The sequence below is a fragment of the Perca fluviatilis genome, chromosome 20, assembly GCF_010015445.1.
Source record: "Perca fluviatilis chromosome 20, GENO_Pfluv_1.0, whole genome shotgun sequence".
Taxonomy (NCBI): domain Eukaryota; kingdom Metazoa; phylum Chordata; class Actinopteri; order Perciformes; family Percidae; genus Perca; species Perca fluviatilis.
Window position 1 is genome coordinate 4,849,740 of NC_053131.1, and position 17,778 is coordinate 4,867,517.

The 17,778-nt window shown below is 39.1% G+C and overlaps 1 protein-coding gene across 6 annotated transcripts in view; it reads right to left on the bottom strand.

Annotated features, from left to right (window-relative positions):
- Positions 1-17,778, bottom strand: part of adck1 (aarF domain containing kinase 1) — a 205,789-nt gene that overhangs the window by 36,754 nt on the left and 151,257 nt on the right. For 5 of the 6 annotated variants that reach the window (XM_039785553.1, XM_039785552.1, XM_039785555.1 and 2 more), the window contains 2 exons: positions 12,308-12,457; positions 10,908-11,105 (listed from right to left, as the gene is read on the bottom strand). In XM_039785553.1, coding sequence (XP_039641487.1) covers positions 10,908-11,105; positions 12,308-12,457 — 348 coding nt within the window. Of the gene's footprint in view, positions 1-3,051; positions 3,861-10,907; positions 11,106-12,307; positions 12,458-17,778 lie in introns of those variants that run through there. The other variant, XM_039785556.1, reaches the window with a different exon arrangement.

Genomic DNA, 17,778 nt, shown 5'->3' on the forward strand with positions numbered 1-17,778 from the left:
AGTTGGAGTCCTCCAGCTCAGTTCTTTCTGTTCTTTGCTGCTTTAAGTACCACACTTTCATTAAAATGTTTGTAATTGTTACACTGTGTCTGCGTGTGGTTCTCTGTGTTTTGGGTCAGAGCCTCGGCCGTAACACAGTGAACTAAGACTATTATTCACACACTACGCTCCGATCTGCACACTACTGTTTACCTTTTAGAACATGCCCCCACAACTGGCATTTTAGTTAACTGGGAGCTCTGGCCATCAGCTGCAGCAACTTCACTTTGCTAGCACCGATTTTGTTCTTTTTTTTTCGACAGTACTTGGAGACATCTAGCAATCAAGATTCTGGTAAAAATCGGCCGGAATTCTCCTTCAATCCCTTATGTTGGTTTTGTGAAACAGCATTTAAGGAAAATAATCTTCAATGCAGACTGATCTCATAAAGTGGCGTATGTATGACACGTCAATTCGTATGCCGTTTTTGCGTGTTATCAACACGCATAATTGATCTTTAGCGTGTTCATCAACGCCATTCGGCCGCCATTGACCTACATTACGTGTGAAATTTCACCGTAGCGAGTAGTATGAAAGGACGTAAGTCTGCGGAGGTTGGTTGGGGTGGCAGAAGGGTAAAACACAGGATTTTCACCCAGGAGAGCTGTGATCGCGTCCCGCGTGTGCCGTTTTTCTACCATTTATTTTTTTGTTAATTTTTTTAAGCCTTCCCCAATGTTTCTTTCCTAAACCCAACCGTTAATTGTTTTCCTAAGCATGTGACGTTGGTCACCGTCATGTTTTTTATCGTTTTTTGTGTGCTACTAGAGCCTTTTCCCAATGTTCTTTTCCTAAACCCAACCTTTTTTTTTTTCTTTTTTTTTTACACGTGTGACGTTTTTCTCCTGATAGTACGGCACGTTTTCGCGATAAGACGCCACTTGGCAATGCCATGTTGTTCAATGAGCACAAACCCAAACCAAACCTGTTGTGGGCGGTAAAAGGTGGTGATCAGGTCCGGCACCATAAGTGTTTTTAAGAGCCTTGACAGGAACCAGAGGTTGAGAAAACCGTGACTTCACCCATTGGTTTCTGAAGAGCCTAAATTAAGCTCTTAATTGGCAGTGCAGACTTCAGGAGGTGAGGCTGAGGCAGCCAGGACGGCCTCGAATGAAACCCGGTTGCTGAAACTCTGCCCACCTAGCTCGAAGCTCCCAAGCTAGCAACGGCTAAGAAGTTAGACTACGATAAGCTACTCTGTTGCTAGCCCTGTGGTAATGCTGCTCGCTCGGCTACTGTAGACAACTTTCTTCCAGATTATAATTTACTCATTCGTCCCAGCTTGTTTGAGGTAAGTTAACCCAAAATTATATAACAAAACCTAATATAATTATTTGTTATTTAGATACTAACGTTATACAAGCTTATAAACAGTAAAACATCCATGCCCTATAACATTAGCTAACTTAGCTCACCTGCAGGCCCTCCTCCCGAGGAGAGTGGTCAGCAGCCTGGAAGGGCCTTCTATAAGATGTTTATCTATTTCGGTCCTTGTTGAGGTCATAGCCACTTGTGAAACCTTCATCACACAGAATTATAAGTAACAATATTGGCTACTTGACTTTAGACAGCGGTCTTCAAAAGGACAACAAAAAAGTATTTACTATCATCTATATTTTGAGATATTTAGGCTCCCTTGCTCCTTTTTATCCTACACATGATACATAATGATATTGTCTACATAAACATAGCGCTACCTTTATATTTTTTATTATCTAAAGCATTTATTACGCATTTAAGTTTTATCCAAAAGTCAGTGTGGATCATTATCTCATCATCTCTAACTACTCCCTGCAGAATTACAGCTCCAGGTGTCCTCATGTGGCAGCAACCGCATCTAGCCATAGCTGTCAAGTATCCCGTTTTGGCCGGGAAAGTCCCGTATTTCTTTCCCGCCGTCCTCCCGTATTAGTATTTTCCCGTAAATCTCCTGTATTTTAACCTGCGTTATTAAAAATAATAATACCCCGGGCCCGAGCGGAGTAAAAAAAACATTCCCAATCTGAGCTCTGTCAGTTGTCGCAAGACAGAGATGGTGCGCTACCAAAACTTATGAAGGCTTTACTATGCATTCCCCATAGCAATGCAAGTTCAGAAAGGGTGTTTAGCATGGTACGAAAGATTGTTACAGAGAATAGGATGACGTTAGACAACAGAACTGTTTGCGCTCTACTCTCATGTAAAATTAACCACTCTGGCCCAGCCCACAAATACACTCCTTTCAAAACAGTCTTAAAGAATGCAAAGTCTGCAACAAATTTGTACAATAACTCACTAAGAGTAAAGAAAAATTATGTGAAATGAAAAGAAAAACTGTAAAAGAAAAGCAATATGAAATGAAAAGAATGTGTGGAATGAAAATAAAATGTAAATGTAAAGACAAGCAATGTTATAAATTGTAAATGTTTTCAGCATTCTGCATCAAGTGGTGATTTTAGCTTTCTTGTACACCTGTCTTAAAATGTAAGGGATACTGAAGCTTGGTTGGGGTGGTGGGACTGCTCGTGGTGGGCGCCTGAAAATTTCCCTTATTTTCAAATCCAAAACTTGACAGGTATGCATCTAGCTGATCCCCGTGATGGAGAAGGACAAGCTTCACCATCGACACCCTGGCATGAAGATCATGTTTTTTTTACTGCCCCAAAAGTGCAGGTGGAAGGCTGGCTGGAAATTTGTCAACAGTGTTATACTAACACGCTACATTTGTTTGTGGCTTAAATTGTGTTTTCATGTTCAATTTGATTGTTAATTAAAAAAAATATGTAGCATAACACTGTTACCACTCTTCCACATCCCTGCAATCACACACTTTATCCCATTTTTTTCTCTATAGCCTAATGGACTCTCTGGGCCCTCCTAGTGGTAATATTACCACTACCACTACAGGCTCATTATGTTGATCTGAGGTAACTGATGCGAGATGGTTTACTGTTGTACAGTTTTATAATAAATTATATTTATATTTGGCAGCTTTCGTCTTTACTGACTAAAAATTTTAGATTTCACATTCAGATCTGTCAATTCAATTGTTTGGCATGACACTCTGTGACAAAGACTCATCCGTAAACTCGAAGCACTGTCTGTTGCCCGACACCTCCTATTGTTACTCAACAAAAGCATAATTCAACACATCCTGTTGTATTGTTCCCTGTTTATTCACTACGATCTCCACCAAAATCATTAGCCTCTCTATCTGAACACCCAGACCTCAACAACAGAGCCATTACATTAACCAACTTTACATTAATCATTACATTAGCCAAAATAGAGGGCTGCATTAGCATGAGCTTTGTCCCTTTTCTCTTGGCAGTCATAATAAAATACCGCGATAATACGTATAGATGTGTGTGTATATAATTTATGTGAGCATGTGTACTCATGTATGCAAGTGTAGTGATAAAGGAAGGGGGCATGAATGAGTATGTATAATCGATGTCCAGCATAGTATGTTTTTTTGTCAGACATGGACTAAACAAATTTCTCTCCTGGGACAAAAAGATTATTCATCTATTTCTAAGTAAGATTTAGTGCTAATTACAACCGTGTGCACAAGGTGTGTTTAAAATTCCAGACAAAGTAGTACATGGGAAGGATAAGGGGATTAAACAAGAATAGCACTGAGTTTTGCCTCAGTAGAAATGACAACATACTGTAAATGACAGAGCATAGAAAAAAATAAATGATGAAGGAAGAAAAAGAGAGACAGAGGGATGATGTTTGCCTCCATGATGACTATTTGTTCTCTTTGATGTTGAAGATGGCTGCTTGAGTCTCCATGTGAGCGTCAGTGTCCTGCTCTCCTCTACTTCAAAGGCCTTTCCCTGTTGCACATCAATAGGCATAAATTGCACTATTAGTCATGGAACAAAGTGGAATGCAAGCTTACAAACTCTTAGTCATTTGGCAATCTTTAGACAGAAAGTTAAATCAGGAGGTGCACAAAGTGAACTGAACAACTGTGAAATTACAAGCTAATTGGAAATATGAGTGGAGAAATACCTTTTTACAACATCTAACCAGAGTCTTCAAGTCAAAAGGAGTCAGCACTAACCACAAACCATTCAACATCTTAAAGGGACAGTTCACCCCAAAATCAACAATAGATATTTTTCCTCTTACCTGTCGTGCTATTTAATCAATCTAGATTGTTTTTGGTGTGAGTTGCCAAGTGTACGAGATCTCGGCCGAGATGTCTGCCTTCTCTCCAATATAATGGAACTAGAGGGTACTCGGCTTGTGGTACTTAAAGCGCCAAAAACTTTGATAAAATGTGATAAAGTCAATAGCAATGTCTTTTTCCAGAAAACATGATCTAGTTACTCAAGATAATCCACAGACCTTTGATAGACATTGATAGCTTGTGGAGATTAGTTTATACCCAACGCATACTGCTAGTTCAACCAGAGCTAGCTAACGCTACAGCTCAGCTGAGAAGTTCGCCATTATTGTTTACATTGTATCTTCACGGCCAATATCTCCAACACTAGGCAACTTACACCAAAACAATCTAGGTTAATAAGTAGCACGACAGGTTAGAGGAAAAATATGCATTATGAATTTTTTGGTGAACTGTCCCTTCAAGATCACTTGGATTATATATATTTAAAAAAAATTTAAAATATACGAAAATGTACTGTAAACTAAGTGAATGAATTGCAATAAAAGTATCAACAAGTATTTACAATTTATAAATACAAATCCAATAATTTAATTTGAAGTTTATTTTGTAAAACAACAATGCGTATAAACCTTTTCATAGCCTTGTATATGAATTTCTACATACTGTGTGTGTACAGTATGTGTGTGACAGCAGCATTGTCAGAGCTGTCAGTCCAGATAAACAGAGAGTTGACAGGCAAACAGAGAGACAGACAGCTAGTCAACATCCTGACACAGATAAACTCTGTCTCTGCTCTCTGTCTGTGTCTCGTGCCCACAGGAAGTGATGTGAACAAACAACACTGATGCAGCAAACAAACAGCATCTAGAAGCTCAGAAAGTTGGTGCGAGTCCTGAAGTCGGAGAGAGCAGCAGATGAGCGAACTGTCAATCACAGCTGTCAATCAGCCCACGTTGCAGACATCAAAGCATGCTATAAGCCTTGCAATATAATTAATGGGGGAATTATTTCCAAAATGACCACCAGCAATTGAGACCATAGAAAAAAATGTATTGGCTCAGCAGTTCTAGAGAGAAGTTGATACTTTCTGAATTGGAGTCAATTGGAGCTGGGATTTGTTGGACCCAAGCACCCAGCATCTAACAGCCATCGGTAGTATTGGACATTATGCTACTTTTCACACTGGCTTTTTTCTCTTCCTGCCCCCCCCCAAGTCCAAATAACAGGGGACTGGGTGTTCTGAAGTGCTCTTGTCCTGGTTGGGGAATAACAATTAGTAGCAATTATAGGAGGTTTTTTGCAGGCCTCACAGCTGTCAGCAGGACACAGAGAAGGTAGCAGTGCTCTCATTTGCATCTGAAAGCTTCAATAAGGACATATTGTATTGTGCGATAATAAGCCGTGCAAAAGCCAAAGGGAATGTGGGGGGAGGGGGTGCTATCACCAATGCCATTTTTATTGTGCAGAGGTAGGAAAATGTAACTGTACTCAGGGCAGTAAATTAATTGTACTAAATAAATACAATGTTGACTACTATTGAAGATGCACACTAGGTTACATTGCAGCTCGGTTCGCGCCGTTCTCAATACTGGACCAATTATTTTGGTACAACAGTCTATTAGACACAAATTCATGGGGAAATGGGGTCCAGGTTGAAAAAGACCGATTAAAGGCCAAATCTGGCGCAAAATGAACCTAGGGGTTAATAACACATGTACCGAGTCAACCGTTCTCTGGGATTTGTATTCATGCTAATCGAATGTGACCAGTTTTAGCGCAAACCGCTAATTAGCTTATAATGCTAGTCGTCGGGGCAAGGGTAAAGTAAAAAGAAATCGCTATTTCTATACCACTAACAAAGCTCAAAATAGCACCACACTTCCACGGTAGCATAATGGGGGTCCCTACATGTAAACCGAAGCATTGAGAACTTTGTAAGTATACAGACAGTTTATCAAAAAGATAGTTTATAAAGACAATACCGTTCACGTATACCCCTTAAGTGAAGGAAAAGGTCGTGGGTGGTATGGTTCTGGATCTTGACTGTCTGAAAAGTAATCCTCTTCGTCTCTCACAAAATCCGCCATGTTCATCGCCATTCACTGTCTACTGTAGGAAAAATAGCCATCTAATATTCACGGAAGTTGGGGGGTTTCAGGTGCTGCGTCTCTGCGTCTCTGCGCCCATGTAGCAGTGCTTCGGCTGTACTTCCACCCAATATAGTCCCAAGTCAATATCTGCCTAGGAAATCGTCCAGTCAATATCTGCATTGCTATTTGTACTCGTATCAAGACAACAGGTAAACATTGAGGAAATCTTGAGTTTGGATTAACAACAAAAGGAGCAGATCAGAAAACATATGATAAAATATGCTTGACTTGTCAAAACACCATCTGGTTAAATGTTTGACTGATTAATTTGTTTTCAATGTTTAGTAGAGAAACATTCATTAAAAACATCAATACCCCTGCTTGCATGTAAAAGAAAGGCAGCAAAAAGCCACAGCTCTAAAAGCACTTAAAATTTGCTTAGTGCACGTGATTGCATTAACATTAATGGAATGCATCATCCGTTGTTAGAAGCAAGATGTAAAAATAATCCACGCATAAGAGAGTGGATAGAGAGGAAACACGAGGAGAGAAAGGACAACAAAGAACAGAAGAGAGGAGATGTCAGAATGGATAACAAAGACAAAGCAGATGAATGGTTGTGGCCACAGAAATGAATTGAAATGTCTTTCTAACTCCAGAGTGCTACACAATCAACAAGTGGGTTAAAGTAGAGTCTGCCTAACGGTGCATGCGTGCATACGTGTGGCCAAGATTGATAGGAGAGCTTTCATCTCAGATAAAGTGGTAAACAGAGGGAGGGAGAAGGGCATGTCTTACTAACACATTTTCTCACACTGGAATACAACTATGATGCATTAAAATGCATGTGCAAGTGCAGTCTGTTCCCTAATAATGGCAATGAATGAATGAACACAAATTTGGAGCAGCATGCACTGCTCCATATTAAACAGTGTACTGGATGTACAAAAGAAACTATAGATAATAGTTTTATTTATTGTGACAAAACCTTTCAGCTAAAACAGTCAATACAAAGAAGAAAACTATACATTTTAGTATTCTTATTAATAGTGTCATTTTTTAAATACACATATACATAAATTAAATGTTAATAACATAATTTGTCCTCACTGTTCTGTCCTCACCCAAAAAAAACATACATATGACTTCACAGACGTGTGCATGGAGGGAAGTGAAGAGAGATCGGGCTAAACACACAGTTCCTTAAAGTCTGGCAGCATGACCTGCAGAACACACTTTCTCTTGTCTGTCAATATTTAAATTAAATCATTTGATCCTCCATTCAGGACATTTTTGGTTATATCCCACCTAGTAGTTTTTTATAGTCGACTATGACAGCCAGGGAGAATCCTGCCATTCTGAAAAGTCAAGTTTGCAATGTCATTTTCAAGTTAAGCTTGCACTTTGTTTGTTCATTTGAAAATGAGAGTGACAAATCCATTTCACATTCAATTTTATTAACATATTGGCAAAGTTGTGCTTCAGAGTACACTGATTCTCATGTTGTTTCCTTTTTCATTTTCAGTTTGGTGGTGATTATGCAGTCTTAAATATGAATATGAAAAAAAGGGAATTTTAAATGTGATTTGTCATGAAAAAGCAAAACAGATTTAAAAAAAAGAAGTAATTTTAATACTCATTCTCATGTTGTTTTCTTTTTAAATTTCAGTTTGGTGGTAATTATGCAGTTTTACATATGTATGAATTTTAAATTTCATATAAATCATAAAAATGGAAAAACTGATTAATTTTAATACTGGTATCCCTGCACTTATATACTACTATATTATATAACTTTTTTTCTGCATTCAGTTAACTGGCTGAATGTTTCATCCATTTTTACAATGCCCAGTATTTAATGCAAATGCTGTTTACTCATTTTACTGAGTGAAACAATAAAATGCTACATTGAGGCCAAAATGTCTTGTCAATGCCTATGCCACTGACAGATGGTCATAAAATGTACTGATCACATCCCTGATCTCCAGAGGATGAACCCTTTTGATTTTAATGTCAACAACACCATGACCTGTCCTCTAGCACTACCCTCAGATCAATCTTCACATTACCCCTCATAGTAACAATGCTCAGAGAATCTCTACATTATTCAGTGTGTTATTTGTTCTACCTTAGATTCTGCAAATATATAGATTTCATTTTTTTTTATACCAAAAAAGGCAAAGGGAGTTATTATTGTGATAGTCCCTGCTAAATCCTGCCTTGTACTGCCGGGGTTGTAGCCGACTGTAGTGTAGTACTTTTGCCTCCTTCAAAATGTTGCATAAGGGAGGTATAAATAAACTCTCTCTTGAGCACAGATGGCATTGTGGAACCCCTGTGGGTAATGGGACACTTGCAAACACACATATACCAGTATTATGCCAGTGGATTCTAAAAGCAGTCTTATCTTGAATCAAACCTAGTAACATTTTATAATAACTGCACACCATGAAGCATTAGTTAAGCATCAGTAAATACTTTATTTATAAAGCAGTGTTCCTACATTAATACACGTAAGTATGTAACTGATAAACACAGTTATGACTGTTTTATTCTTGATTAATAACTTCATCTATAATGTGTATGTATAATAATGATTGTATTTTCAAACTTTATGAATGATGGATTCACCATTTCTAAATTAGATACTATAACAATTACAAACCAGTTATTTAAGAGTTGTCAGTTGTCAGGATAAGATCATTTAGAAAGTGCTACTCTGAATTTGTAGAAATAGAAAACTAAAACTTGGCCTAGATCAGCACTGGTACTCTGAAATATTTGAAATATATAGGATTTAGTTCAATTTTGACACTGAAAGATTTTATTATTTATATTATTATTATTAGATTATTTGTGTGGTATTTTGGCACTTCTCTGTGATCCACTGTTGGTTTGGTGAATTTGTAATCAGCTTTGTTTACCCTTGACAGAAATGTAGAGTTTGTTTTTCATTTTATATGAACATTACAGTTGTACAGTTACACATGTTTTGTATCCAGCCATGTTCTCCTAATGAATAAGTGTTTTTTTGGTTTTAGGATGTTTGTATTTCAAGAATACATTGTTTGCATTTGGCTCTACATATGTATATGTTCTATATCACTTTGTGTTACGTATGTTTCCTTTTTCTGTTTAGATGACAACTGACACTTTTGTGAGTGTTGAGGTATTGCTGGCCTTTAAATCTCATTTGTAAATGCTTGGTGAGGCAAAGATAGTTCTGCAAATTTCCGTGTAGCCACTACGCCAAAACCACTTCACAGCCGAGCTCTGTTCTTGAAGCCTTGGGGCAAATATAAAGAGTGCAAATACAAAAGTCTAAGACTACAATAACAAAAAGGTGCAAATAAGGTGTAAAGCCAAAATCAGGTTAAATGAATGGATCATAAAAATATAAAAAGGTTAATGTTAGGGATCAGTCTATGGGGTTGCATATAGATATCTATGGACAGTATCAGATCTGACATATAGGTAGTGTAAGACTACATAGCTAATACAGAGTGTTCCTGATTATGATATTGTGACTTCGGGCCCTATCTTGCATAGTGAAAAGACCGACGCAAGTGTCTTTGCTGGTTTAAGACTGAGGCAGTTGTCAATTTCCCGTCTAGCGCCCACATCGTTTAAATAGCAAATGCACCTGCACCCATCTGTGCGCCCATGGGCGTGCTGGTCTTACAGGGAGCTGTGTTCAGGTGTATTCTTGGCTTATTGCTATCTTGAGGCAGCGGAAAGTGATCGCACCACTGACCAACAAAAACCTGGTCTAAAGTCAATAACGCAACATTTCATTGTTATTTTAACACCTGCTTCACCTTGTGGAGTTTTGGTTGCATAGTGCTCATGCCATATATGATCTGCTTGCGTGCTTTCACTTCACACATGAGCAGATCAGTTTCTTCTCCTGAAAATCTCTCCTTCCTGCTTAGCAAATCCGCCATCATAATAGCAATGCGCCAAGGTACAAATGCGCCTGGCCTTTAAAGGGAATGGGAGATGACACTGATTGGTTTATTGCATGTTACGGCCAAAACACACCTATGATTAATCAAGACACTAAGTACAACCCTTTTGAACCATGCGCCTGGCACACGGACCCTTTTTCTGCCGTTAAACTAGCATTTGTACACGCCCTAAACGCACCTGCGCCAGGCTACCATAGACTGCTAGAACATCCTCAGCATAGTACTGCAACCACTGAATGAGCAGAGCCTCTGCAGAAAGTAGTGTCGGCTCTGGTCCAGCCTGTTTTCCATGTGAACTTCCAGGTACTTGTCGTCCCTGGATGGAAATAGGTGTAGGGCCTGTTTTCCGCCTGCTAAAGTCCATCACCAACTACTTTGTCTTGCCACTGTTAAGATGCAACTGGTTCAGCTCACACCACAAAGTAGTTCTTGTACTCAGCCAACCCGTTCTCACTCCCAACTCGTAAAACACTGATGCTTGGTCAGTGGCTCTCAGCGTGTTTGGCTGTTTAAATGTTTTTAGGTGTTTAAGGTAGTGCCTGAATTATTTCATGAACATATGTGAAGCACTTTGTAACATAAAGTCTACCTTTTGAATGAATACTATCCGTCCGTGTGTGTGTGTGTGTGTGTGTGTGTGTGTGTGTGTGTGTGTGTGTATATGTGTTTGTGTGTGAGCTCATACAGTACCTCAGAGTGTGTGACAGACACAGAACTGATGCCGACATTGATGGCTGCCCAGGAGCGAGCGGTGAGCACGCAGGCAAACAGAGGGTAAAGATCTCCAGCTCCCAGTCTGAGGCTGTAACGCTCCACCCCGGACATGTCACCTTTAATCAGAGCCTGCCACAGCCGACAGTAGTCCAACCTGAAGTCTGACTGCAGGACCTGGAGGGGATTAGTTGTCTTTTGTTAGGATTCTATCTACTTTATTAATCCTTTATGGTCAACTATAAAAAACCATATTTCACCAATAATCTCTTACTTTTGAGATGCCAAGTCAAAAAACAACCTTATATTGCATTTAAAACTAAATTGGAAGTTATTCTACTGTACTGTTTTTTTAGATCATGAAAAATTCGATCCAAGTGTTTTGTGGTCTGTATCCTATCTACCGGCTTCACCTCTCTGAGTTGACTCATTTTAAAAATGGCCATGGCAGTTTTTCCCTTGTCAAAATGTATCTTTGGAGCGTTTTTCAACCCCTTTTTCCAAAGAGCTAACATAGTTGGTACCAATTAATTCCTTAGGTCTTCTAGTTTCATATAATACATGCAGATGATTTGATATTGGATCTTTTAAATGGAAATTGATTGAAAATCAATTTTTAAAACCCAGCTCTAGTTCACAATGTTTGAAAGGTTAAATGAGACACACAATATATACATTTTCTACAAATCGCTCAATTCACTTCGATGACATGAGAGTAGATAGATAAGAAAGAGGCTCAATGGGAAAGGAGAACTGATTGAACATAGGTCCATGCAAATCAATCTTCAGAAAGGAAAACAAATAACAATTAACAAGTTATTATAGCTAGCTCCACACATTCCTAATTTCCTCATATTTGAACTGTTAATAGGTTATACAAATTTCAAAGGATTCCTGTTAAGGATGGCCCTGACTATATTCATGTCAAATTTCATGCAATTTGTATTATTATTGTGTGTGTGTGTGTGTGTGTGTGTGTGTGTGTGTGTGTGTGTGTGTTTGTGTGTGTGTGTGCACACGTGCGTCTGTGGTTGTTTGTGAGTTTGTGTTTGTGTGTGTGTAGAACATGAGAGTGCACATATGATTGTGCCTGCATGATTAAGTCTGTGGTGTACCAATCCAAACACAGCATACTGCACCCTGCTAAGAACAACATTAAATGAGTTGTTTATCAAAAAGCTTTTATCCTGCTGTAGCTCTAATAAAAGTGTGTCTGCCTATGAAAGTGTTTGTGGCATTCAAGTTTTTATGTGTATCTTGACTGTGTGTTTGTGCTCTACGCATGTGCTCAAGGCCTAAGCCAGCAGCATGAAAAATGGACTGCAATTTTAGAACAAATGGTGTTTTATTTATGTGCAGGCAGCCTGGAGATTTCTCACCTGATAAAGGCCGTGATCAAGCAGGATGATCTCTGTCTTCTTGCTCTGGGGACACTTTCGGACCAACACGTTGCCAGGGTGTGGGTCACAGTGTACAAAGCCATGGACGAAGATCATTTCACTGTACATCTTACCCAGGTTCTCTGAGATCTGTTGGGGACATGACACAGAAAAAAAGGTGAAAAAAGCAAAAATTTACAAAAACAACATTTAGAAGACAACTCAGTTTCAAAAATATAAACTACTGGTTGAATGCCTGATCTAATTGGTATGGTCTCACGTTTAGAAAGTGTAAAAATATTAGTTTATCGTTTATGCACTGTGGTTTGTATTAGCCACGAAGGACTGTATGATTCCTTATTGGCTTAAAATAGCATAGTCATGGTGGGGAGGGTTTGTTGGGCTGATGATGTAGTCCTGTTGGCATCATCAGTCCATGACCTTCAGCACTCACTGGATCGGTTTGCAGCCAAGTGTGAAGCAGCAAAATATCTCTAAGGCCATGGTTCTCAGTAGAAAACCGATAGAATGCCTACTCCGGGTAGGGAATGAGTCCTTAGTACCTCTGGGTCTTGTTCGCAAGTGAGGGGACAATGGAGGGGAAGATTGGTCAGAAAATCTGAGCAGCAGGGGTGGTATTACATACTAGGTGTGTGACGAGACACCCAGCTCACGACATGAGACACGAGATTGGGTTCGGGAGATCAAGATGATACAAGATTTTAACACTATTTTAAAGAAAACTTCAATGAAGAAATAAGACTGGAAAAATAGTCCCTTATTCAATCAAAAGTCACACAAACCGAGCACTGAAATGTTTTGCCACAATCTCAAATGACTGGCTTCTCTCCTGTATAACTAACAATAACACCGTTACTTATTCCATATATACGGTGGAAAGATAGTCTCTTCACTCAGAGAACCAAGGTTACAATGTAGCCAAGCGTTTTCTGGCAGTAGCTTAGACCAGTTGTTTTGTACTTGAATTTGTCATTGTACAATAGACAGAGAGAAATGAAGCTTATTTTACTATTGTTTCACAGTGATTACGTTCTAAAGCACTAATAAATTACCATCAAACACTCAACAGATGATTTTTGTGAAGACAGATGCTCTTTTCTCCTCTTCATTTTATTCATTGCAGCAGAAAACAAGTAAGTAGGCTACTCTAGTATCGATTTATAACCATTATAGGATGAAGGGAGAACATTTCTCTTTGTTTAATATCATTAAAAGTAAAGTTAGCTTTTGCTGTCCGCTTCCCGACTCATTTTAAAAAGGGCAGAGAAAGAGAGAGATCTGCGCGAGACAGCACCACAGTGAACTGTATCGGCCAAGAGAGGAGGAAAGAGAGAGCGGCGGTACTCTCTAATGTTCTAACGCTGAGTTTTACAGGCAGCCTTTTTCTTCCACTATAGCTCTGCAAAAGTTCACTCAGAGTCAACTTTGGAGAACAGGCGGGGGGATCTATGTTAATTTCGAGGTCAAAGTCTCGTGAAATCTCGTGCACACATCTCTATTGCATACACTTTACCCTACTGTTGTGGCGAAAAGAGAGCTGAGCCGTAGGGCAAAGCTCTCGATCTACCGGCCAATTTTGGAGGATGGTCTGGGAACGCCTCTGGATCCCCCAGTCAGAGCTGGTTAATGTGGCTCGGGAAAGAGAAGTTTGGAGTCTTCTGCTGGAGCTACTGCCCCCACGACCCAACCCTGGATAAGCGGTTGAAGGTAGATAAAATGTATGATTTGTGCATTGTCATGGCATTGGTATGGTAGCGTGATTATATGTGATTCTGTAAATGTAATGGTACTTTACGTTTTTGGATTGTCTGTGTATATGCATGCATGTTGTACCATGATTTTAAACCTATATTGAGGTTAGTAGAACTGAGGCTTATCAAGTTTGTTCTAGTATTCATCAAAGTGAAGATTGACCAGAATTACAAGTTCTCCATATCATGCATGTAGTGCTGAATATGGCCACCTGGCACAAAATTGAGGTATTGAAAAAAAAGAAGAGTGAACTAAACCTACTGCCTTGCAGTTGTGTCCCTTTAGCTTTATCAAAGACTTTTAAGCTTACTCCTAAATGTTGGTATGGCGTCTGCCAGGACCTTGGTAGCTGAAGGCTCTGGCTCTCATTCTACTTTTGGGCCTCTATGAACCACTAGTAACTCGGCATTCAACACAGTAGGGCAATAGGGTACTATATAGCTGTTTAAGATATGATGGATTAGATTGAAGATTTCATTTCAGCAAGACGTATCCTGATGCTCATACCTTGACTGGTGTCAATTATCATTGGAGGAAGATAGCCTAGTGTCACACATTTTAAAAAGCTCTGGTAGGGTTTTCAGTAAATGCGGTCATAGCTTAAATCTCACCAATATGGGAGAGAATGCAAAAAAAATCCGCACAGACCATTCTGGTCATGTTAAGGGGTGGAGTTCAGAGGAAAGTCTATTTGGTCCATCATCCATCTTGTCATCACAGACAAAGGGTCCAGCATGCACCAGTGCCACCTAATTCTATCCATCCTGTCCCTTTGTGTGTGTGTTTTATTATGTCCTCTATCTATCTCATCAGCTGTCTTATAATACTCATCACTGCTTAATGCTGTGTCCCAGTCTGTATTTGTGTGAGTGGGAATTTGTGTTCCTGTGCACATTGGAAGCCCAATAAATTATTTAAATAAGCATTGCATTAGTTCATGCAGGACATGGAAGTCAAAGGCCAACTAATTGAATCATTCTAGCCAGTCACAACCAATCACAGCCATTTTCACATCAGGCGGTCCATTTAAATGTCTACCTATTCCTCTCTGCTTGCTGCTACTCCAATGCCGTCTCACACCGCTGCTGCTGGCAAAGCTTGCCTCCACCACCCCAGTCTCTACCTTCCCGGTTTTGAGTGTCATCATAACTATTTGAAATTGTTCTGATGTCTTGGATTGGGCCTACTCTTGTGTACAGGGGGGTCTCAGCAGCGTGCTCCCTGTGTCATCTTAGCATGCAGCTTGGCTGACTTTACCTTCTTTGGTAATTCAAGTAAGTTGCCACACAAGTTCAGGTTTCATGAACATAAATGTATGTGTAATACCAGCATTATTGTCAAAGCAACAACTATACAAGTTACTTTATCAATTCTATGAATAGCTAATAATGAAAAAAATCTATAATATTGTGGGTCAAGTGGGAAAGGTGCCAATTTGTAAGTCAATTTGGAGAAAAGGGGTGACTAGATGAGAGCGGTGGAAATAATACAGGAGCAGCTAAAGCAGCATCAGAAAAAAGGTACCCCGAGTTGGGCCGATATGAAAAATGACAAACCAAAGGAGAATCCTTTTGCCTTTCACAAACGTTTGACTGAACTGGATGAAAGGAAATCAAGAGAGCGGAACATCGTGATGTTTGGAATAAAGGAGAGAAGAAGAAGAAGAGAAGAGCCACATCAAAAAGATTTAGACGCCTTAAAGGATGTATTTAAAACGTGCAAGGTCCGCACAGCCGGGGATTCATTCGTGAGAGTGGCCCGGCTTGGAAAATACAGCAGGAGCGAGGGTACGGATGACCCGGTAAGATCGGGGAGACCTGTTCCGGTTACACTGGAGAGTAGGGAGTTAAAGATTAGCCTGTTCAGGAAGATCTCTGCGCTGCATCAAAACGACAAGTATAGAAACCTAACAAAAGCAAATGATCTGACTGAGAGAAAAGGAGAAGGAACAATATAAAAAAGCAAAAGAAATACAGCGGAATTCATCGGGAGAATACACCTTCAGAGTCCGTGGACCTCCCTGGGCAAGGAGAGTGGTGAGAATCACCAAGACTGAGTGACTTACTCAGACAGAGTGACTGTCTCCGTTAAAGTAGCACAGGAATGTAAATCTCTGCCAAGCATCTCATGTTTATATACCAATTAGGGGTGCACGATTCATAAAATGTCACGATTCAATTAGATATTGATTCTTAGGCTCAAGATTCGATTCAAAAACGATTTTCCATTCAAAATCGATTCTCGATTCAAAAAACGATTCACAGTATATGTAATGTAGTTACTTTTCCCATGTGATTGCAGTAGACATACATTTTAAAAGAAAGAAATACAACACATTAAATGTAGTTTGAATAAATACATTTAATTCAAGTATAAAATAAAACTGTTAAATAGAAAGAGCTTTTCGTTCAGAGTTCGGTGGGAGTTTAGAGCATTGAAAGAGAGTGCGTTGGTTGACTGGCATGTTAGGTACTTTAAGTTGTTGTCTTTAATGTTAATCTCTGGGTGATGGCGTACCATGTGAGTTCTCAAGTTTGTGGTGTTTCCAAAATACTTAACTTTTGCATTGCAAAGCCTGCATATAGCATGATTCCTATCAAGTTCCGTCTTCCCCTCAAGGTTATAAAAGCCGAAATGTGCAAAAAACTCTCGCCTTCAATGAGGATGGAACAGGTTGAATAATTCTTTCTGTGAGGTTTGCCATTGTTTGTCCATACATACATACATACATACATACATATATATATATATATATATATATATATATATATATATATATATATATATATATATATATATATATATATATACATATATATATATATATATATACAGTACAGGCCAAAAGTTTGGACACACTTTCTCATTCAATGCGTTTTCTTTATTTTCATGACTATTTACATTGTAGATTCTCACTGAAGGCATCAAAACTATGAATGAACACATATGGAATTATGTACTTAACAAAAAAGTGTGAAATAACTGAAAACATGTCTTATATTTTAGATTCCTCAAAGTAACCACCCTTTGCTTTTTTGATAGCGCTGCAAACCCTTGGTGTTCTCTCAATGAGCTTCATGAGGTACTCACCTGAAATGGTTTTCACTTCACAGGTGTGCCCTGTCAGGGTTAATTAGTGGAATTTTTTCCCTTATTAATGGGGTTGGGACCATCAGTTGTGTTGTGCAGAAGTCAGGTTGATACACAGCCGACAGCTCTATTGGACAACTGTTAGAATTCATATTATGGCAAGAACCAATCAGCTAAGTAAAGAGAAACGAGTGGCCATCATTACTTTAACAAATGAAGGTCAGTCAGTCCGGAAAATTGCGAAAACTTTGAATGTGTCCCCAAGTGCAGTCGCAAAAACCATCAAGCGCTACAACAAAAGTGGCTCACATGAGGACCGCCCCAGGAAAGGAAGACCAAGAGTCACCTCGCTGCTGAGGATAAGTTCATCCGAGTCACCAGCCTCAGAAATCGCATGTTAACAGCAGCTCAGATTAGAGTTCTAGCAGCAGACACATCTCTAGAACAACTGTTAAGAGAAAATATATATATATATATATATATATATATATATATATATATATATATATATATTAGTGCTGTCAAACGATTAAAATATTTAATCGCGATTAATCGCATTAATGTCATAGTTAAATCGCAAATTTTTATCCATTTTAAATGTCCCTTGA